This window comes from Armigeres subalbatus, chromosome 3 (genome assembly GCF_024139115.2).
Source record: "Armigeres subalbatus isolate Guangzhou_Male chromosome 3, GZ_Asu_2, whole genome shotgun sequence".
Taxonomy (NCBI): Eukaryota; Metazoa; Arthropoda; class Insecta; order Diptera; family Culicidae; genus Armigeres; species Armigeres subalbatus.
The window spans coordinates 303950361-303974428 of NC_085141.1; the positions used below are offsets into that span (position 1 = coordinate 303950361).

Consider the following 24068-nt stretch of genomic DNA (forward strand, 5'->3'; position numbering starts at 1 on the left):
CGACGTATTGATGACTAGTCCAATCCGTTTAGCTTCGCTTTTCAGTCTGATGTAGGCTTTCTCCATCCTCTCAAAGTCACGTGACATGATATCAATGTCGTCGGCGAAACCAAATAACTGGACGGACTTCGTGAAAATCGTACCACTCGTGTCAATCCCTGCCCTTCGTATTACTCCCTTCAAAGCGATGTTGAATAGCAGACATGACAGTCCATCGCCTTTGCGTAACCCTCTGCGCGTTTCGAAGGGACTCGAGAATGTCCCTGAAACTCGAACTACGCACATCACCCGATCCATCGTCGCCTTGATCAACCTTATCAGTTTATCCGGAAATCCGTTTTCGTGCATTAGCTGCCATAGCTGGTCCCGATCGATTGTATCATATGCGGCTTTGAAGTCGATAAATAGATGATGTGTGGGCACGTTGTATTCGCGGCATTTCTGCAATACCTGACGTATGGCGAACACCTGGTCTGTGGTAGAGCGTTCACCCATAAATCCCGCCTGGTACTGCCCCACGAACTCTTTTGCAATTGGTGTTAGTCGGCGGCATAAAATTTGGGAGAGTACCTTGTAGGCGGCGTTCAGCAATGTGATTGCGCGGTAGTTGTTACAATCCAGCTTATCACCCTTTTTGTAGATGGGACACACGACACCTTCCATCCACTCCTGCGGCAGAACCTCATCCTCCCAAACCTTGGTAATCACCCAGTGCAGCGCTCTAGCCAGTGCCTCACCACCGTGTTTAAACAGCTCTCCTGGTAGTTGGTCAACTCCAGGGGCTTTGTTGTTTTTCAGCCGGCCGATCTCCTCCTGGATTTCCTGGAGATTCGGAGCCGGAAGTCGCATGTCCTGCGCGCGTGCTCCTAGGTTCATTACCATACCGCCACCGTTGTCTGCCATATCGCCATTCAGGTGCTCTTCGTAGTGCTGCCGCCACCTTTGGATCACCTCACGCTCGTTCGTAAGAAGGTTCCCGTTTATGTCCTTACACATATCGGGCTGTGGCACGTGGCCCTTACGTGAACGGTTCAACTTCTCATAGAACTTTCGTGCGTTATTAGCGCGGTACAGTTCCCCCGTCTCTTCACGGTCTCGATCTTACTGCTGACGCTTTTTCCTCAGAAAATCGAGTTTTGTCTGTTCCGCGCCCGTTTGTATCGTTTGGTGTTGCAGCAATCTCGCCCATGCTGCATTCTTCTCCTCAACTAACTGCTCATATTCGCCGTCATACCAGTCGTTTCTCTGATCCGGAGCCACCGTGCCTAGTGCAGCGGTTGCGGCGCTTCCAATGGGGGATCGAATATCTCTCCATCTGTGTTGAACTTAATCCTAGAATTAAAAAAACACATTAATAAAGCACAAAAAAAAAATATCTCTCCAGCCATCTTGAAGAGATGCTGCGCCTAGCTGCTCTTCCGTTGGGAGTGCCACTTCCAGCTGCTGCGCGTAGTCTTGGGCTAGCCTACCGTCTTGTAGCCGCCCAATGTTTAGCCGCGGCGGACGACTCCGACGCGTGTTGATCACCGTCGAGAGTTTTGAGCGCAGGCATACTGCAACGAGGTAGTGGTCGGATTCAATATTCGCACTGCGGTAAGTGCGTACGTTCGTGATGTCGGAGAAGAATTTACCGTCGATTAGAACGTGGTCGATTTGGTTTTCTGTTACTTGATTAGGTGATTTCCATGTGGCCTTGTGGATATAAGGCGTAAGGTGCTGCGGACAATACTCGGTGGTAAACATGAGAACGGTATCTGGCGGCGTCGCATGAATCACGAGTTATACCAGGTGTATAAAGGGCAGGATATTGTTAAGCTTATACAACACGGCAGACTACGGTGGGCTGGACACGTTGTTCATATGCCGGAAGAACGTCAAGCAAAGATAATATTTAATAGAGAACCCGGAAGAGGCCGCAAGCTTCGTGGAAGGCCGCGTACACGATGGCTTTTTGCAGTTGAAGTGGACCTGAGGGCGCTCAATGTTCAGGGCGACTGGAAGCGATTGGACCAGGATCGAGTCCAGTGGAGAAGTATACTCCATACGGCGTCAGTTCATCGAAGAGCTGTAGCCCATCAATTATCAAGTAAGTATTGCACCCGGGATCCAAATCGGCCATGGTTATCTTTCACGCTGACGACAACCCTGTTTCATGCGCCCACGACTTGTCTTCAAGAGGCGCTCCATCGGAACGTTTTCGTCTGTTAGTAAACACTGCTACACGATGTCTAATTTCAGTTCTGCCTTCGCAACGTTCTCCGAGGCCGTGAGAGTATCAAACAAGATTAGCAAAGCCCGAAATAGTTGGGAAACTAGCCCCCGTAGTCTTAAGCTTCCGTACTAGTCTTAAGAGCTCCAGTAAATAGCTTTTCATATCTGTTCTTCCATTAATTCTTAAACGAGCCGGTTGCTTCCGAATAATTGTCAGAAACAGTAAAAGCGCGGTTTGACTGATCTAACGGAATAACGTATAGCCAACAAACATTGGACGCGGATAGAGCGCTTATTCAACCAAAAAGAGTCTTCTTCAGCTAAAACACTTGCTTATTCAGTTAAAATTGTTTGTTGGGTTTTGAAGAAAACTTATGCTCTCTGTTGGATATGTAATGCTAGTGAGTATTAGGAAAAGGTATCGAGCGCTGGTTACCAAAAGCGTGTGTTGGATTTCACAAAAAGAAATAAAACCTTTGTTCATTAGTTTCGATTTGGACTTTACACACAATGTATTCTCTCGACCGACCCGCTCTTACTGACAAACTTAAAATATTTCTTTTTACACTTCTAAACGTACGAACTACTGACTAGAATCTAGATATTCTCTAACTGTGGAGATGTACAACGTTCAATTAGTGAAATACGGTTTCATAAAAGATGCCACCATCATGGCAGGAATAGATACAATTCCTTCCCAGAACAGGTTTGATTCTTTCGCGCGACTTCTTATCTCTAAACTAAAACAGCACAAAAATGGCGTAGCGTTCCAATCATTTAGCGTTCTCGAGTTTATAGTTTGCTTGCAATTCTTCATGCTGTCATTTTGGCATTTTGACTTTTGCTTTGCTTCCTTAGACTTCAGTCACCGGTCTCTTGGCAATGTATGCCTTGATGTTCTCGTTCTCGAGCACCTTGTTCACGACCTCCAGCAGCTGGGGGAAGTTCGTCAGCAGATCGGTCTTGGTGAGGTAGTTCAGATAGTCCAGGATGCCGGCAAAGTACACGTCGGCCCAGGTCGGTTTGCCCAGCACCAGGTGGCCATTGTTCTCCTTGGCGATCACGTTCAGCTTGGTCAGGTAGAAGGGGATCACCTCGTTGGTGAGGGTGATCATCTTCTTCTCCTTTACCAAGTCGTCCGGTTCGTAGGCAACGATGGCGATCTCTGAAAATTGTGAAATAAAAATATTAAAGAAAACGAATCGGGAAAGTGATTGAGCGGTAGCCTGTTAACATGTCGCCTGTTAACATGATGTCGGAAAATAAAAAGTGAACGCATGGTGCTTTGTTCCCTAAAAATTACGGCTTAAAAGCGTTTTAAGGATAATAAACCATCACAATTTTTTTTTAAATGTGATCATCATAATAAAGTTATTGGGCTTTTTTAGCAAATTATTATGCCTCCTTCTTCCCTACCTGACATCAATACTTACTTAGACGGAAATCGTTAATCGTATCAACAATCGCATCAACTTGCAACTCCTCCACTGGATTAGCACCGGCCAGACCGATCTGCTTAGCCACGTAGCGACACATGGCCAACGATTGGTGTACTCGCTTGCCGTCGACCTCCAGCACCGGCATCTGTCCCATGGGCATGGCTGTAACGGAAACGAGTTGGAAGGAGAAGAAAAAGCGAGAAAGAAAACAGAGAAATATTTGTTAAACTTTAATACAGGCTGGATTTGCATGTTCAAAGTTCAGCATGTTTGCCTTCGAATTAAGATCGGAGTTTATTTAAAGTGTTGGGAAAAGTGTAAACGATGAGAGCAGCTTTCTTATGGCTTTTAATGAGCGTGAAACTTACGTTATTTTCGGGTATTGCTGGGAGGCGCTGCTGTTATCAGCACTGCTGAATCAGCAGTGAACAGACACATTTATAAACAAACGAACTTTTAGAGACAGAAGAGCTTAGAGTTAGTTCAGCGAACAATTAATCGAGGATCTCGGTTTTGCACAGGGGATGCAGCAAGGAAAACATGTCTATTGCTTTGCTGATGATTTGCCAGATAAAATGTGTAGTTGAAGTTTATTGGTTCATACTTCTTATAGTTTTATTATCGTTTCTTATAACAAATATTTGTGTAATGCTTCATTCACTGGTCTTGGTTAGTGAACTTGTTTACGTATGGATGTGTGTGACAGTGATTTAATCTCAATGCTTCATTCTGAACTGGCTTATCTAGCGTTTTACAACGTTAGATAGTTTTACTGGTAGTGATAGTCTCCGTTGAATGTAGTAGTAATAGTAGTGAAGGTGTACTTTCTTCAAAGCACGTATATCGTTACGAAGGTTTTTGTGGATTAAATTTCAGTTTGGGGTCGTTTGTCAATCCAGTTTTTGACCGATTGAATGCTCGTAACGTTCTCCACGACGTTTTGCAGGTTCGGATGGTTGGCTACGAGGTCAGATTTGGTCATGTAGTTCAGGTAGTCCAAAATGGCAACCAAGTACAAATCGGCCCAAGTTAGCTGTAAGCGAAATTTGAGGGATTAGTAAACAAATGTCCTTAAGAATAGAGGTTGACTAAAAAGCGTTTACTTTGCCATTGGCCATATGGCCATTGTTTTCGCGAGCGATATCGTCCAGTTTCTCCAAATAAAATGGTATGACCTCACTGTTCAGGGTGACCAGCTTCTTCTCCTTTACATCATCATCGGGTTCGTAGGATACAACGGCGATTTCTACGAGGAAGTGAAGCTTAGCATTATATGCGATTTACTGATCTTACACGAGCGTTGCCATTTGCATAATGAAATAGTATTTTCGAGAAGTAACGCAATATATTCTTCGCCATTCAAAAATGTAGAAATATCTGGCGCCCACGTATCAAATAATAAAAATTAGTTAACAGCAAATTAAAAAAAAAATGCGAATTGGTTCGTTTAGGATGCCATTTGTCGCTACTTGGGCAGCAAATGACAACGCCAGTTTTTTTAAATCGAAATTCTTACTCAGGCGGAAATCGTTAATGGTGTCGACTACGGTGTCGATCATCAAATTCTCCCAATCGTCGGCACCGGAGAGGCCGACCTCTTTGGCCAGATAGCGGGACATAGCCACCGATTGGTGAACCTTTTTGCCGTCCACCGACAGGACTGGCATCTGGCCCATGGGCATTGCTGTAAGCCGGGGAAAAAACGGGGAAAAGAAAAAGAAAAGGAAAGAAAAAGCAAATCGTTTGGTTTGGTTATGGTCGGTTCGTAGGAGCGGGTTCTTCGATAACACCAGTGCCTCCCCCGAAAGCTGCCACCAAACATTGTTACAATAGTTATGGTTTATATGATGTCGATAACGGATGATCAAGCGATGAGAAAGCTGCCATATTGTACACTGTGTGTGTTGTTTGAATGTGTCATCATTGTCGTGAGCTGTTCCTTGAAATCCAGCGTATATTAAAATTTTAATACAGTAGCTAATGATTTTCCTTGCTGCATTGTAACAAATCGATATCAACGAGTAGGCCGTTTGAAGCCTTCATGTCATCAAAGTTTCAATTATTCATTAAACAGTCGGTTGTACAGGCAAAGCATGCTTTGTGTTCGGGATGTAATCATCAAACTCATACACATTTACGTGTGATGCAATGTGATACATTCTTGATTGCATGCAATATAACAGCGGGCGAAAATAATGATATAATGGGCGAAACGGTTTGGTTCTCTTGTGAAAGTCGAATAGATATACTAAAATAGGTATATACATGGGATCAAACATGCTGTATCATGATTAAAAGTGGTCAAAATATTACACATTCAATGTGTTAAGCAGATATCACTTACATTTACACTAAAAGTAATGCATCTTTCATGCAATTAAGTAGCTGTGTCAATACATATGAATAATATTAAAAATCGGTAACATATCGAGTTAGGCACAGAAGATAACGTATTCGATGAATAGTGACTTACTTGGTTTCAGAGCTGGCCATTCTTCGCGGGTAATCCTGATATCATCGAAGGGCAGATTGCCGTAGGACAATAGGAACCGCAGAGGCTCGCCCAGGGCTTTGACATTGAAGTAGTAGACCTTGTAATCCGGCATGATGGAGTTCTAGCTTGATGCGCTGTAAAAAAAAGTAAATCATGTTTTTTTAGTCTTATTAGGCAAATAATCATAAGCTGAAATTCAAACTTTAATAACAGGGTGTCGACTGTACGATCGGGACGGTCACGTGTACTTATAGAGGATTCAAATATGATATAATCATGGTAGGCATTTAATTAACCGGGGTCTTGTATGCTTGACGCTTGCAACGAAGACACGTGTTTTACTATCGCATCCGATACTACATTTGGCGACGAGGTAAAAATTAAATACAGAATTTTGCTCAATGAAAATAAGGCTGTGAATTTCATTGAACAACGTATATATGTTGTGTATAACACCATGTTGGGAGTTGGGACTAAGAAACCGCTGATAAATTGAAAGGAGCGGCTTGCATGCGACTGTGGATACAATGTTCGCTTTTGATTATTTAGGCCTAATAAAAATTGGATTTGTTTGTTAAAGATTCACAATAATATGGAAATAACAGTAAGCTTTCAATAAAAATAAACAATTCATTTACTTAATTTTTGGTTCATATTTGAATTAAAATCTATTATTTGCACGTTATTTAAATGTAGAACTGTCTTGCAAAAGATTCGTCTGAATTTATAATGCACGATGAATGGGGAACCCGTCGAAACGTTGTATGCAAGAGATGTAGTTGATTCGGTGGAAGTAAAATTATAATTCTATTAGGGGGAATGACGGCTTTGGCAGGTTTTGTTCTATTATTGTCAGGGGGGTGTTCTATAACTAATTATGCTCAAATTTGGCCTAAACATTCTTTGCATATCAAATTATATTGTGGCCAAATTTCATTAAATTTGGTCAACAAAAACTCAAAGGTGCAGCCCAATCGGGTTGTACGCAAAGGAGACGTAGGACTACGTAGCTATTCGAAATTGATAGTATTTGCCATAATAATTTGTGTCGTTTTATTAACATTGAGCAAACTGCTCGGAGGCCAACTGAATCAAGAAGTCGAATAGTTGTTCCCAGTTGGATGGACTTTGAGTCTCTAACCGTGGAATTAACATGACTCATTGGCCGCTGAAGCCACTCGACTGGCTTTCAGTCGGGGACATCACAATCCTTACTTTGCCACGAACGCTTACATCGCGGGCGAAAACCAAACGCTGCATATAAATATATTTGAGCTTGGTTTCACGCTACTTCTGATTCTGCTTATTTCTCCTTTATTTCGTCCATTTTTGAGGATGGTGTCCTCCAAAAAGGTCTTTATGCATACGAAAAAAGGTTGATCCGACAATCCGATATGAACTTTCCTTTAAAGTGCAAAACTCAATCGTAACTAGCAAATTTGATAGCGCGGCGGAGGGAGATGATGCAATTAATTTGAACGGGTGGAATCACTAACAGCAACCAAGCTACCACGCAAACCCGATGCCGCCGAAACAATCCATTTTCGCAATTAACTCTTTCTTTCCATAAAATGCTGGTCCTGTGAAGATCCAATTTTCTTTTCCCAATGCGTCCTTCCAATAACTAACTGCATCCAAACGCTTGACAGCACCTAGAGATGTCGTAAATTAATCGATTACTTCGATTAATCGATTAATCGTTGTAATAATCGATTAATTTTGAATCGATCATTACCTAACGATTAATCGATTCAATAATCGAGAGAGATCGAGAGTAATCGATTTGTTACTAATCGATTAATCAGGATTTTACGACATCATAAGGATGTCGCAAATTAATTGATTACTTCGATTAATCGATTCATCGTTGTAATAATCGATTAATTTTGAATCGATTATTATCCAACGATCAATCGATTCAATAATCGACAGGAATCAAGAGTAATCGATTAGTTACTAATCGATTAATCGGGATTTTACGACATCTCTAAGCACCTTGCGTTGAAATTGTCCGACCGCCTTTGTGCTGCTGTGTCCGCTCCGCTGCATCGAATGACGAACCGCTCTTTGTGGAATCCCGATCAAAATAGCTCGCGCGCGCTGAATAGCAGCTTTCTTGTATTTAATAAATTAAGCCCGTTAGCCCCACCCCTTTGTGATCTGATATGGGTGTAAATAAAATGTGCACTCATAACGATTAATGAAGGGGCGGGGCTAATGGAATTACTTCATTAGATATAAGAAAGCTGCTTTCTGACGCGCGCGAACCATTTTGATCGGGATTCCGCAGCAGACAACGGACCTTTCGGAGAATGACAAATTCTAAGAAACTCATGAAATTATGAGCTGTTGGTTATCTAAGATGCGTATTGTTGCGAAGAGTAACAACAGAAATTTGACTCAAGACGAAGTTTCTTCATATTACCAAACATTATCTCTTGGCATCTGTCTGTCCGAGCGACGTTCACCGATGGGTGGTTGCTGTAGATAGTTTCCACAGAGGTGGCGTCTTCATTGATTTTATACAAAAGAAGGTTGATACGACTATCCGAAATAAACTTTCTTCAAAGTACAAAACTCAATCGTAAATAGCGAATTTGATAGCGCGTCGGAGGAAGATGATGCAGTAAATTTGAATTAATGGAATCACTAACAGCAACCAAGCTACCACGCCAAACCCGATGCCACCGAAACAGTCCATTTTCGCAATTAATTCTTTCCATAAAATGTTGGTCCTTAGAAGAACCAATTTTCTTTTCCCAATGCGCCTGCTGTCCAATATTGTCAGATTTTCTGGATATGCGGCGTTTGTAATGTTCCCAAATAAGTACTTGTACAAAACTTCACGAATGACTGTCGAAAGGTACGGCCGCGCCAAACGATACACCGCAATGCTATTCACCCATAAGAATCAAGTAAACAGGGTGCAGAAAGCGCGGCGGTACCTTTCATGAAGGGTTCACCGCGTGCAATTTTCAGAAAATCAGGCAATAACTAATTGCATCCAACCGCTTGTCGACACCTTGCGTTGCAACTGTCCGACAGCCACTTGATGATTTTTCGCTAAGCCTCCAGCTTTCTTGTATTTAATATTTAAATTAAGCTCGTTAGCCCCGCCCCTTTGTGATCTGATATGGGTGTAAATATAATGTGCACTCATAACGATTAATGAAGGGGCGGGGCTAATGGAATTACTTCATTAGATATAAGAAAGCTGCTTTTCAGCGCGCGCGAGCCATTTCGTTCGAGATTCCGCAGACAACGGACCGTTCGAAGAATGACAAATTCTAAGAATCCTATGAACTTTTCTCGATTCTGAATTTGGTTATGAGATGTAGTTTATCTTAGATGCGTATTGTTGCGAGGAACGACAACAGAAATTCGACTCGAGATGAAGTTTCTTCATATTGCAAAACAGTAGTTTTCGGCATCTGGCTGTCCGAGCGACGTTCACCGATGGGTGGTTGCTGTAGATAGTTTCCACTGAGGTGGCGTCTTCATTGATTTTATACAGAAGGTTGATCCGACTATCCGAAATAAACTTTCTTCAAAGTGCAAAACTCAATCGTAAATAGCGAATTTGATAGCGCGTCGGAGGGAGATAATGTAGTGAATTTTAATGGATGGAATCACTAACAGCAACCAAACTACCACGCCAAACCCGATGCCACCGAAACAGTCCATTTTCGCAATTAACTCTTTCTTTTCGTAAAATGTTGATCCTGAGAAGAACCAATTTTCTTTCCCTTTTCCTATCCAACTAACTGACACCACAATTTGTAATAAATCTTCAGCATCGGCACTGGCGGAGCGGGATCGCCACAGTGCTATTTTTATGGTCAACCTTTTCTTCTTATGAAATTCTGGTTCGTTGAGGTTGAATGATCTGCAGCAACACATGGAGCACTACCACCAATGCGATGGATTTTCTTTGAAAATGTTATTATGTCCGCTCCGCTACGATCGCTTTGATGCGTCTGCTATGCGTAAAATCTTGTTCAAACTGAGGATTAGATCCAAACCCGCAAGTGATTGATTTTTGATGTCTGTGCTAGTGATGCATGTACGTGATTGGTTAGTTTACCTATTTCTAAACTTAAAAATCAGTATTTTCAAATAAATACAAAGAAGCGTTGACTCATCCTTGATCGAATGGTCAAAAAAAAATGAAAATCCATCGAGAAACGGCTTAGATATTAAAGTTTAAAGTCTATCATATTTTCGTGACGGTCCCCGATTTTCGCAATCGTAAAGTGTACCCCAATATAGAAAACACAGACGTAGTCCTACGTCAAAACCCCCTGACAATAATAGAACAAAACCTGCCAAAGCCGTCATTTCCCCTACTATAAAACCACTAAACAGAGGAAACTTTGTAAGTGCAGAAGATAAACTATTCACATTGAACAACTCTTGTCCTTTCAAATTACTCCATTTTCCATCAATTTGCATAATTCTGTATTTCCAACCATGTATTATTCTTTCATGAGTTTCCATGATCACGTTATATGTGTTAAAGTTTGTGGTTGAGCTATATTAGGTCCTGCAGCGACTGTATGTAACCTCAATCTGGTGACAGATTAGTAGTAAATATGTACTTCTTCTTGGACTCAAGGGCTGCCAATCAATCACGAACCCGATCCTTGTCGAAGTCCTCGTCGGAGTCAGTGGAAAGTACTATAGAACTGTCAAAAAAGTTTATTTAACGAGGACCGAATTCATTCGTTACGTCATGCTGCAGAACCTAATAGACGAATCCAAGTAAAAATAAGAAGAAGACACACGACGGTGTTAACTTTGACAGATCCTACAGCGCAGCATAGGAAGATCATTTTAAAATGCTTATAATAAATTCTAGACAAATTGTAATTAAAATCTGATTGATGTATGATACGGAAAAAGTTCCGAACTGTATGATAGATACATTTTTGGAAAATATACAAAAAAAATGAGATAAGCTTTCGAATAAGTACTTCAGAACTTTTTCCGTATCGTACATCAACCAGATTTTAATTACAATTTGTCTAGAATTTATTATAAGCATTTTAAAATGATCTTCCTATGCTGCGCTGTAGGATCTGTCAAAGTTAACACCGTCGTGTGTCTTCTTCTTATTTTTACTTGGATTCGTCTATTGGTCTAGATAAGGGTTACGGCTGTTCGGCCACATTGAGAGTTGACGTAAAGTCAATGTCAACTTCTCTCCCCGAACAGCCAAGATAGCTGTGTGGTGTCGGCAGTCAGTTATCTGGCTAAGAATAATGAAACGTACACACGGTCAAGCAGTTTGACCAACATTGACTCCACCTCTCCTTTATCCAAACATCGATCAAGTTTTACCAACAGCGGAACCAACACGAACGACCGAAGTGCCAACTTGAGCATCAACCATCAAAAAATATATGGGGGTTTTTGCAACTTCACTACAAATGCTCAAACATGTTCGACGAAGCTTGACTCCGCCCCCGGCAACTCAAACCAAAATCAAACCGTTTTAATTTTTTCCAACCGAGCCGCCAACTGTCAAATGATTGTTCGAACAACTTCACACACATTCAAACAAAGCAGCAACCAAAGCGTTTTCTTGGGGGCGGAGTCAATGTTCGTCAAACTGCTTGACTGGTATGTACGCTGCATAACGCTACGGATTGCCTATTCCAGTGGTAAAAGTCCACTATACTGGTGACCCCAAACTCGCAGTGTGACGCGGCTTTATGCTTCCGTGCCTACGAATGAATGGTTAGGGAAGTCTAAAAAGAACCGAACCGCTAACGGCACCTGTGAAGCACCAGGGCACCCTTCGCAGTATTGAGCCCTTACTGCGCTAACCGGAACTATGGCGTAGTTGACTTTTTTGCTTCTCCGAAAGAATCGGCTACTCTTATTCAATCTCAACTTGAGGTTAAATAAAGGCTCCGTCAGACATTGCACAAAAAAAATAAAAACTTTCTTCACGAACAACTTACAGAATCAAGTGCTTTTTCGAAAGGGAATTTTGCATAGAATTCAGTGAGTGCTGCTTCATGGACGTGGAACGCTTCTGTATGTAGTTATTGAGCTCGGTTTGCCCTAATGCCCCATATATCGCGAGTTTCCAAACTATTTGTCATTTTATCTTCAAGACATTGTACTAAAATTGTGTTTATCTCTTCACTGTGGATCCACAGAAGGCCACTAAATATATTTTGTTGGTAAAAGTTGGAAATTTAACGGATTTTGGGGTCAAATAAGCATCAAAGTGCATTTTATGTGCAATTTTCATGTATTCTGTAAAAATATTAATATTTACAGATAAGTGTTGATATTATTGTCTCAAAGTGTTGAACAGATATTTACAAATGTTTGCCGAACAAAAATTAATGAAATAAATCGTTTCACATATGTTTTATTTGGTTGTTTATTGAGTAAAAAACGATTTTTAAATATTTTGAAAAGCACCGATGCCAAACATTTCCAAACATACCCGATAGCACAACTAGACAAAAATAGTCATATGTTATGAGTCTTGATGTGATCATAGATAGGAGGTGATGTGAGATACTCTTTTTTCCTACCTTTTTGCCCACATTCCCCTATGAAATAATATAACTCAATGATTCTGAGCAAAGAAATGATGTAGTAATGTTGATTTAATTGATATTTTCCAATGATATAATGAAAATAACAAATAATCATATAATTCATTAAAAATATTGAATTATAGGGGATTTAGGGGTCATACAGCTCATTTAATGTAATTTTTTATACAAAATAGGATAACTTTTCTCACGAGCGACTCACAGATAAGGTTAAGGGCTTATTCGAAAGCAGTTTTTTTTAAATAAATTCATTGAGTGATGTTTTATAGACATGAGACACTTCTGTATGTAGTTATTGAGCTGGTTTTGCCCCAATGTCCCATACATTAAAATTTTTCATATTTTGGTACTTTTATCTTTCAAAAATTACACTGAAATTCTGTTTTTCATTGTAGATCCATACATAGCACTATACATATTTTGTTGGAAAAAGTTGGAAATTTAAGGGATTTTGGGGTCAAATAATCATCCAAGTGCATCTATGTGAATTTTTCATGTTCTCAACTGATACACACCATGTTTCGCTAGCGTATAGCAGCACAGATTTCACGTTAGAGTTGAAAATTCGTATTTTGGTGCGTTCACTTATCTGCCTGTTTTTCCAGATATTTCTTAAACTCGCAAAGGCAGCCCTTGCTTTCTTAATGCGTGCGCCTATGTCGAACTTGGCACCGCCGTCTGACGCCATTTGGCTACCAAGATATTGGAAGCTTTCAACATTCTCCACTGGTTGCCCTGCTACTGTGAAATTGGAAGGGGTCACCGTGTTTACATCCAACGATTTGGTTTTGTTGACGTTGATGACTAAGCCTGCCGAAGAGGAACGCTCGGCAAGGTCGTTGAAGTTACTCTGCATATCAGAGCGCCGTTGAGCGAAGAGTGCAACGTCATCAGCTAATGAAATGCTCCATGGTTATAGGCTGCCATAACAGCCCACGGTTTGGTTCACGGTCAATCGTACCTACCAGAATCTCGTCGATTACGATGAGGAACAGTAACGGTGATAGAATACATCCTTGCCTCACACCAGCTACGACCCGGATAGGGTCGGACAAGACCCCATTGTGCAGCACTCTACACGAAAAGGCCTCGTACTGTGCCTCGATGATTTTCTCAGGAACCCCTTGCGTCTCAGGGTGCCCCACATATTCTCGTGATTGAGACGGTCGAAAGTTTTTTTTCGTAGTCAATGAATACCAAGTAAAGGGACTCTTGAAATTCGTTGACCTGCTCCAGAATGATACGGAGCGTGACAATACAGGATCTTCCGGCACGGAATCCGGCTTGCTGCTGGCGGAGAGTCGCATCGATCTTCTCCTGAATCCGGGCTAGGATAACTTTGCATAGAACTTTTAGAACGGTACACAGCAACATAATGCTTGCCTTTTGCGTTTTGTTAGAAGGAGTTGGAACAGACGCCATTCAGCAGGGACGGATTCTTTCTAATTGGCTCGCAAAGCTTACAAGAAGGCTCTACGATCTGCTGATCCGGCTGGAAAAACCTTTGTGCAAATGTTTCCAATTTAAGTGAAGCCAGTCGATTGAATAAAATTCTTGCGAGATCCAAGGATTTCCAAGTTGGCGGAATTCGCAAGCCAAATGGCTTGCTGATGAAGATCGTTAGAGCACTTATTTGATACGCACTTCCCTGGATGTGTCGATATAGCAGTACTTGACATTACGTCTAGCAGCGATTAGGAAATTAAGTGCCTGCGGATGCTCTCAAGGGAAAGTATTATCTCCACTTTTTTGGAATCTTGTTGCAGATACGCTATTGAGATTACTCAATAATGGTGGTTTTCCTACCTATGGATTTGCTGACGACATTCTAATATTGATATTCGGTTTGTATATTACTACTACTATATTCGACCTGATGCAAAACGCTCTTCAGGTAGTCGAAAGTTGGTGTCGCCAATATGGCCTTTCGGTTAATCCGAATAAAACATCTATTGTTCTTTTCACGGAAAAACGTTACCGTAATGGTATTCGTCCATTACATCTTTTTCAATGTTACTGATCAGGTAAAGTTTGTGGGCCTAATTTTGGATTCAAAGCTTTCCTGGACTCCTAACATTGAGTTCAGAATAAAAAAAAAGCGTGTTTGGCGTTCAGCCAATGCCGACGAACCTTTGGTAAAACTTGGGGTCTTAAACCCAAATATGTCAAATGGATTTACATAACAGTTATACGACCAATTTTGGCTTATGGATGTCTTGTGTGGTGGCAAAAGGGTGAAGTGAGGACAATTCAGTCTAAATTAGGCCATTTTCGAAGGATGTGCCTAATGGCAATGACTGGTGCGTTCTCTTCAATTCTCACGGCTGCTCTCGTAGACCTGTGCGCCGAAGTATTTGTAAACGGCGGCGGCGTAAGGCCATTTTTACACCGGCGGCGGCGGCGTCACGCTGTAAGCAACGTTCGGTGGCGGCGGCGGCGTGAATTGGCGTGAAGAACTTTGAGCAGAAAAAAAATTTACGCGGCAAGGCATATGATGCTTTTAATGAATTTTAGGGTTTTTTGTATAACTGCTAGCTACAGTCAGGCTGATGGGGTGAACATCCTAATAGCAAAAGTTTACATTACATCCTCCACTAGGCTATTGGTTCATTGGAAAGTAATTCGGATATAAATCCAGAAATTCGTTTTGAAATTCCTCAAGATATTCCTTAGAAAATTCGAAAAGGGAATTATAAGAAATAATTTAAAATTTCCCTAATGAATTCCTTCATAACTTCCTCTAAGAATTCCCTATGAAAATTTATTTGGGTATTTCTTCGGAAATTCGTTCCGAAATTTCTCCAAAAGTTCCTTAAGGAATTTCCTTAGAAGAAAACCTTCGCATTTTTTATAAAATTCCTTCAGGAATTTCTTTAAGAAATTTCTAATAAAAAAATCTTCCAGGAATTCCTCAAAGAATTTCTTCGGAAACACTAGGAAGATATTTTTGGTATTTTTTCGAAATTTCCCTCTGGAATTTATTTAAAACTTTCTCCAGGAATTCTCTCCGAATTTCCTACAGGAATTGCTTCGATCATTCCTCCAGAAATTCATTTTTCCAGGAATTCCTGTAGATTAGACCTATTCATGTTTCCAAAAAGTATCAAAAATTCGACTGGTTAGGCCAGAATCACGATTCTTATGCTAAAAATAAGTCTTCTGTCGAACAAAGAAGCAAGGGAAATCTTGGGAAATTTCGTTTGTAAATTCCTTCAATTTTTTTGAACCGTTGTTTAAGTGTATTTTTTTCAATTGAAAATTAGTTTAAGACTCAAATAACTTTGGAAATTTCTTCGAAAATTCCTTTAAAAATTCCTCCAAATTAGAATTCGTTCCGGAATTATTCCTGCAGGAATTTTGTATGGTTTACTGAAGGAATTTCCTAAGGACTTCCTGGAGGAAGTTCCAAAGGAATTTCTGAGAAAAGGCCTCTAAGTAGTGTTTTCTGAAGAAATGGATGAATGTCCAAATTAATTCCTGGTGGCTTTTCTAAAAAGATTTTCGAAGAAATTCCTGAAGGAATTTTTGAATTGAAGGAATATCCGAAAAAGAAACCTCAAAAGATTTTTTAAATGAATTTCAGAAGGAATATCTGAAGGAATTCTGAAAGGAACTTACGAAGGACGTTTTACTGGATTTACTAAACAAATAGCTATTGGAATATAAACAAAAATTCCTATATTTCTGCGATTTTTTTTATAGAAAATCCGGACAGTAGTAATGCAATCTCAGTTTTGACTCTAGAATCAAGTCTACATGTCAAGAAAAATTCCCAAAATATCGAGACGGAGGATATTCAGATATTCTCAAGAATTCCTTGGGAATTTACTGCAGGAGTTCCTTAGAAAATTTCTACGGATTTTTTCGTAAATACCTTCGGAACTTCTCAGGATCTTAGGACCTTAAGGAATTCTTCTGGAAATTTCTTCAAAAATTCTTCTAAGATTAATTCTAAAATTTCCATAAGGAATTTTTTCAAAGCTTTTTTTTTTGGAATACTACACTGCCCTTCTACGCATAGTTGTCCCATGTTAGTTTTTGTGGATTTTGACTTTTCACCATAGAGCTTGATGTATACTTTTAGAAAACTCTAACAGATTTCGAACTTTGTTCGGAAAATCATTGAAAACAACATCAAGTCTATTTGTCCCATTGCTTAATTTCTACGCATAATTGTCTCGCGGTGATTAAATTCATCATTATGGCGGATTCTGTTATTTGATGGAGCAACACACATTGAAATAGCATTTTCTGTTTAGATCTTGCAATCTTAGCCTGTTGCATTGGTTTAATGGGGGAAATTTGTACAATACTCATTCTAAGCGAAATAATCACTTCAACCACGTGGAAGGTTCACTTCCATAGATAAAGCATGTGGAGACATATGTCAATCGCAGTAGTCATTCACGAAATCATGCATTGAACGAGGCTGATATGCGTAGAAACCATAAAACAAGTGCTCTATTTCTCGGCATAACTGTCCCGCCAAACTATTTTCATGATCGTTATCGCAAATTCTATTTGTGAGTGAAAAATAAGAATGATTTCTATGAAATGAAGTCTTCTGAATGGTTCTGTGATGTAATAATCTGATATTGCATTATGGTTATACGCCAGCAATGAAAATTAGTGTTCAATTTCAAATGCCATTTTCTCATTTGTCGTTTTTTGAATTTGGTACAAGCATGCGTAGAACGGCAGTACCCCTTTAAAACTTTCCTTCCCACAGTAATGGATTTGACGCAAACTTCCTTGAAGAAGCCATCCCTCGGGAAGCTTAATAAGTATTGCAAATCTCGTTGTTGGTCAGCTGGATTACACTGTTGAAAGAAGATTCTCTCTATCCCGCGGGCTTCGCGTAAGTGTCTCTGTTTTTTGCCTTTTATACAGCAGCGCGTTGAAAGCAGAATGGTAAATAAATTCGACTATACTAATGGGTAGAGGCGTATACAGAGTAAGACTCAAGCCATGATGGTGGTTAACTACATGTATACATATATAGTTTCAAAAATTGCTACAAAATTATTTTAACAATTCCACTGGAACTTTTCCAGGTATTCCATAAGACAATTCATTCCCTCGGAAATTCATCTAGTACTTCCTTCGGAATTCCTGCGCCATTTTCTTCGTAGAATACAAATTTTCAGATTTCAGATATAATTTCCAAAGGATTTTTCTTACGATATTACCGCCATCTTAAATTTCATAAAGAATTGCTTTGAACATTCCTCTAAGAATTCCTACGGAATTTTCTTCGAGATACCTTCAGAAAATCCTCCAGAAATGACTACGGAGATAGATCTAGAAATTCCACAAGACTCTAAGAATTTTTTTAATGCATTCCTTAGAACTTCCTTCGGAAATTATTTCAATAAAACAAAGAAATTTAACGGGGAATACTTTATCAAAATACAAAGTATAGCGAATCTATTTATTAGTCTGTTGGATTACACTGTTGAAAGGAGATTCTCTCTACCCTGCGGGCTTCGCTTAGGTGCCTCTGCTCTGCCTCGGAGATTCATCTAGTAATTCCTTTGGAATTTTCTCCGTCATTTCCTATCAAAATTCTAGAACGAATTTTCGGATATCTCCGTACGAATTCCTAGAGCAATTTCCAAAGGAACTCCATAAGAAATTACCGACATTCTTGAAGAATTTCTTTGGACATTCATCCAAGAATTCCTTCGAAATTTTCCCCAGGGATTCCTTCAGAAAATCCTCCAGAAATTACTGCGGGGATAAATCCAGAAATTCTACAAGATTCAGAACTTCCTCCAGGACCATTTTTTTTCAGAACAATTCTGGCAATTTAGGTACATACAAGGAGGAGTGAAGAGAATGTTCAATTTGGTGAGTCACATGCCCCATGCCCAAATCCTACCAGACTGAGAATTCAAATCCAGCATTCACAGTGTTGACTTGTAGCCTCGTATATAAGCACTAGACCAATTAATATATGTAAAATTCGAACCTTTAAAAAGATGGTGAACCGCCCAATGTGACCAGAATGAGGTTATTCCACATGAAATTCCATATGAGATTAGTAGTTCATCGCTACGCTCGTTGATTTGTAGGTCTGTAGCCAAGAAGCTCTTAGACGACCTAACATTTAGCACGCCAATACCTGTAAAAGTGACAGAGATAAAAGCAAACAAATCTGCTAAAGGTATAATAGCTATTTAATTAATGCCTGATAGGTTGCTTTGTTTCGGCAGATGCAAACGCACTGCATACAGTGATTTTTGTGTTAGCCAATCATCGGCGTGAAATTCGAAATTCGGCGGCGTTGAGCGTACGTCAATAAGTGTCGGCGGCGGCGGCGTGGCGCGGCGGCGCACAGGTCTACTCTCGAAGTTCTCTTCGACGTGGCCCCACTACACATACATCTCAAACAAGAAGCATTTACTTGTACTTACCGATTATGGGTACTCGGTTTTATGGAAGAGAATCCTGTAAACCGCAGTTCTATGCAAACTTCGTTGTTACCGCTTATGGTTAATTGGGACGAAATTTTCCTTGCTCCAAGTGATCTCACAAACGTTAGTATTTTTTCCCTATAGGACATTTCCAACACAATTTCCCTCGCGGGATGAGTGGATATCTGGCTATTTGGAGAGAATGATGTCGGACAGCATTGTTTGTTACACTGACGGCTCCCTTCTCGAAGGTAGAGCAGGTGCAGGCGTCTATTCGCGTGATCTGAGATTGGAGCTAACAGTCACACTCACTGGGTAAAAAACACTGTACTGTCTTTCAAGCGGAAATATTTGCCATAATGTGTGGAGTGCAGGGTTTGCAGAAATCGCTCTCAATAGATAACGAACAACGATAAAAGAGATGCAAAAACTGTTCCGAATAATAACAAGCCATGATAACAAATTTATCAAACTTGTATGCAAGTGCGAAAAAACAGAAACGGATGGCCACAGAAAAATGGTGATTTTCGCTTTGTTTTCGCTCCTTTTGTGTTGGTTACTGCACAACTGTGTAGAACAAGTTGAAATGCATCATCAGAACCAGTGCTCCCCACATTTGGAGCTTTCTAAAAGAAATTTATCATGGGGTATAACATCCCGAATCAGTCCTCTATCATGACAGCTTGCGAAAAAAGTTTCTCGCGGTATGCTACGTATCGTATATGTATACAGAGATAATAACTAGACCAACATTTGAAAAGGGCGTAACAGCCAAAATTTATTCCTTCGGATTCCTTATCTACATACATAGCTATATACATAGACAAAATACTAGAGAGATCAAATTTTGGCTGTTACGCCCTTTTCAAATGTTAGTCTAGATAAGTGAGAGACTTGCTCTTTCTCTTTAGGATTCAATCCCTGGTGGAGTGCTATCTGTACTGCAGCAACGCAATATGGGCAAAGCAATATACTTCTGTTCAGATAGCCAAGCAGCCACTAAAACTATCGCTTCGGCCAACTCAAGGTCGAAGTTAGTAATCGCATGTCGAACTCAAATTGAGGAACTGAATTCAGTTAATACCTTACACCTTGTAGCTTGAGACGAATTGGTTGATGAGTTAGCTCGTAATGGAGCATCACATGACTTTTTTGGTCCTGAGCCAGCTATTCCAATATCCAAGTGTTGGGTGAAGCTTTTGATCAACTCTTGGGCTGTCACTCAGCAGAAATGGCATTGGAGTAGTCTGGATTCACGTCCTTAAACAAAATTATACATCCGGGAGCCATCTCCGGTAGTAGCAAGCTATGTAGCTAATCTGTCTAAACAGAATTGCAGTGTCTTAATCAAGGCCTTGACAGGTCACTACCGACTGAACTATCACATGGCAAATATTCAACGTGTTGAATCATCTGTTTGTGTTAGTTGTGAATCTGGTTATGGAACTTGTTACCATCTGATATGTATTTGCCCTGTTTATGCGTTTATGGCCCTCCTTAGCCGTGCGGTAAGACGCGCGGCTACAAAGCAAGACCATGCTGAGGGTGGCTGGGTTCGATTCCCGGTGCCGGTCTAGGTAATTTTCGGATTGGAAATTGTCTCGACTTCCCTGGGCATAAAAGTATCATCGTTGTTAGCCTCATGATATACGAATGCAAAAATGGTAACCTGGCTTAGAAACCTCGCAGTTAAATAACTGTGGAAGTGCTTAATGAACACTAAGCTGCGAGGCGGCTCTATCCCAGTGTGGGGATGTAATGCCAATAAGAAGAAGAATGCGCAATTGCGTTTCCAAATATTTGGTAAACACTTACTTAGTGAAACTGACTTCAGAAACCTGAACCTTCAGAGTATTTTGTTGTTCATAACCCGTTGTGGTAAAGAGCTATAAGTTCTTGTACGCTTATGCGTTGTATGCCCTCTTCAAGGGCCCTTTTCCAAACTTTTCCTTTGTTCTCCCATCCACATTCCTTTCCTTTTTTTCACTTCCTTTTCCGTCAGGTGTGTAATGAACTACGTATGCCGGAGGCGAAGCCAGTAAACGTGATGATTGTTAGGGAACCTGTAAGAGAACGTCGGCTCTGGATCAGACCGTGCACTCACTGGCTGTGTTCAATCGGGAGACGATAACGAGGCGAGACAGGGACGATACATTCAATTTTGCACCGATCTACACACGTCATGAAAATCGAATGACTGAGGTCGTTGAATATCGGATAATACCAAATAACAATCGTTCTAGATAATGATCCGACAAGTACAAGTATAAGATAGAGTATTGGTTGGTGTTCCCGGTAGGCTATTGAACTTTGGCACACCACTCTAAAGCCGCAATTGCATCTTTAAGTTCAATTTCAACTTGTTGCATCGTAAATTCCTGAATGAGCACACTCGATTATCGAGGAGTTTTGGTAAAATAATTTTCCTATATCTCTGGTTTTGAGCCTGCCCGGAAAGGGGACCCTGCCCTGGAATACCATTCATAACCCTAATTAAAAGCACATAATTGTTTCATGAATTGATCAGGTGGAAAAAGATTTGATATCCTCCGTAGACTTTGTGGCTGGTGACGGGCGCATATGGAGTAATTTGTGGACATAGGCCACACTTTGGGTTTATTGGATAGTAATTGAACAACAATAATACCAAGATCATTTATTCCACATATCGTGCACGCTTCAAGAAGCTAAATTTAACTGAAATGAACTGAAAACATGGCTTGGTAAAAAAAATTCTTCATAGCACACTAGAAAATTCTCTTCACTTAAATATTGACACATCTGCTAGTTTTTATTATAAGAAAAAAAATGGAGCACAGAAAATAATCCCCATTATGTCATAACGTCGGCCTAATTGATCGCCTCCTTTAAACTTCAAGAGAATCAGATGGTTTATTTCTCTTCTTTTTATCCACACTAGATTCACTATTCCCTGGAATTCTACGACAACACACAGTGCTTGTATATTTGCTTATATTGTTTTCATTGCACTCTGGAGTTCAGTTTTCAAATATTTGCACGATAGTACAGGTTTCTTGAAAACCTTTAAAGGCACCAAAATGTCCACATGAATCATTCAACGTTCGTTATCCATAGTCCGTTCGTATCTTCCAGCCGTTCCAGATATTGATTCATCTCTTCAAACTAATTGCATAACACTCATTGCGAATTGTATTTCACCATGCACACAGTCTATTTTTCAATTCGATCACCAATCAATCACCAAATTTGGTGCCACCGAAGATTATTTCGAGTGCATCAATTGTGCGTGCGGTGCACCGCTGCAGTATCACTCACTAAATCGTCCGTTGAACCTACCTGTTGATATCGAACTGCGGGTGGTGCTACTGGTTTGGTCAGACTAAACGTACTTGCCACTGGGGATTTTATTTATATACACCGGCCATGGGGGACGAATTCGTAAGGGAAGTTCATCCGACGTTCGGTTCGGCTGCAAGTTCGCCCCGTGGTCTGCTTCACCTTCCGTCGTTCTAGGATCTCGGATTGTTTTGTTGCTGATGTTTTTAAGAACTCGCCCGTTGTCGTAATCGTGTACCATGCTCACCTTATACCATCTGGATGTTTGAATTGAATTTGATTGCATTGCCCGCCTCGCAATGTAGCGATCATTAGGCACTTCTACTTCTGCAGTGTTTCATGTGGCTGTCATGAAAACTATATCCTCAGGGGAATTCAGAGTTTTCCCTTCCCGAAAAAATGGCCAAGACCTGAATACCTAAACTTTGTCAGAAGTGGATACATCTTCTGATTGTGGCATTTATTATTTGAGCGGATCGATCCTTAACACTGTTGCGATACACTATGATCAAAGAAATAGAAAAAAATCAGCCGGAGAGATCCTGTTGGTCGAACTAGGAATCGAACCCATCACCTCAGGCTTGGTAATACCGTGCCTTCACCGATAAATTTGAGGTCACCAAATGTCTAAAGATTATAAATTAAAACACTTTAAAAATGTACATTATTGGTAAAGGAATATTCATTAATCACGTAACGCAAAAATTGGACCTTTTTAAACCCCCCTCCTCCTTATGTCACACTTCTGTATGATGCATTTGAAATTTTTTAAGGATCGCCACACTCCAGGCAAGCCCCTCTCCACCCTCTAAGCGTTATTTATGGATGTTCTCTGATCAGAGCCGTAGGCCTTCTACCGAGGAAAAAATGTACCTACAATATTTTACATTTGGATAACAATTTAAATTTCAGGAATTGTAGATTGCAGGAATTCCTCCTAAGAATGTTTGAAATTTCGAGGTATTTTTTTGACTATTCGCAAAATATTCTGGGAACTTAGCAGAGCCATTCTAAGGGCTTTGAGAAGAGTGATGGCGGTCAAAATCATAAAGTTTGATCGATATGTCCTATAGACTAGCCCGTCCTGATGGGCGATATGCTCAGTGACTGCTACGTTGTTGGACTGCCCAGTGGGGATTCCGCACAGCACTTACCATGAAGTTCCTAGAAAACTCTTGAAATTAAAAAAAAGGATAGAATAAGCTTACGCAAATCAAAAGGAAAATATATTTTTTCGTGAACCCACGCACTACTAGATTTTTTTTTCTTCTTTTATTTATATGTGAATTTTTGCATTTGCATTGGACTTATTCGGATCAACAAAAATCCAAAGCCGGTCGATGATTTCAAGGAATATTACTGAACTTAATTACGTCAAAAAATTCAACTCTAACGTAAGTAAACCGACGATAGGAATCACCATAACCCAGTTTGTTACCCGTCTCTTGAATGGATTAGTTGATGGCCCAAATCGCCATCGGACCAACCCCAACAAACATTGGAAGCTGGTTTTCTTCTTCATTGACATTACATCCCCCACTGGGACATTCCCGCCTCGCAGCTTAGTGGTCATTAAGCACTTCCATAATTATCAACTGAGAGATTGCTAAGC

At 40.4% G+C, this 24068-nt stretch overlaps 1 protein-coding gene across 1 annotated transcript; it reads right to left on the reverse strand.

Moving 5' to 3' along the window:
* Positions 1-2686: 2686 nt before the first annotated feature.
* Positions 2687-22615, reverse strand: LOC134222624 (glutathione S-transferase-like). The gene is made up of 7 exons (XM_062701784.1): positions 22457-22615; positions 6124-6278; positions 5167-5334; positions 4754-4896; positions 4527-4683; positions 3645-3812; positions 2687-3376 (listed from the first exon to the last, which is right to left on the reverse strand). The coding sequence occupies exons 2-7, from the start codon at positions 6254-6256 to the stop codon at positions 3066-3068; spliced, it is 1080 nt and encodes a 359-aa protein (XP_062557768.1). The 5' UTR covers positions 6257-6278; positions 22457-22615; the 3' UTR covers positions 2687-3065.
* Between the last annotated feature and the right edge of the window lie 1453 nt (positions 22616-24068).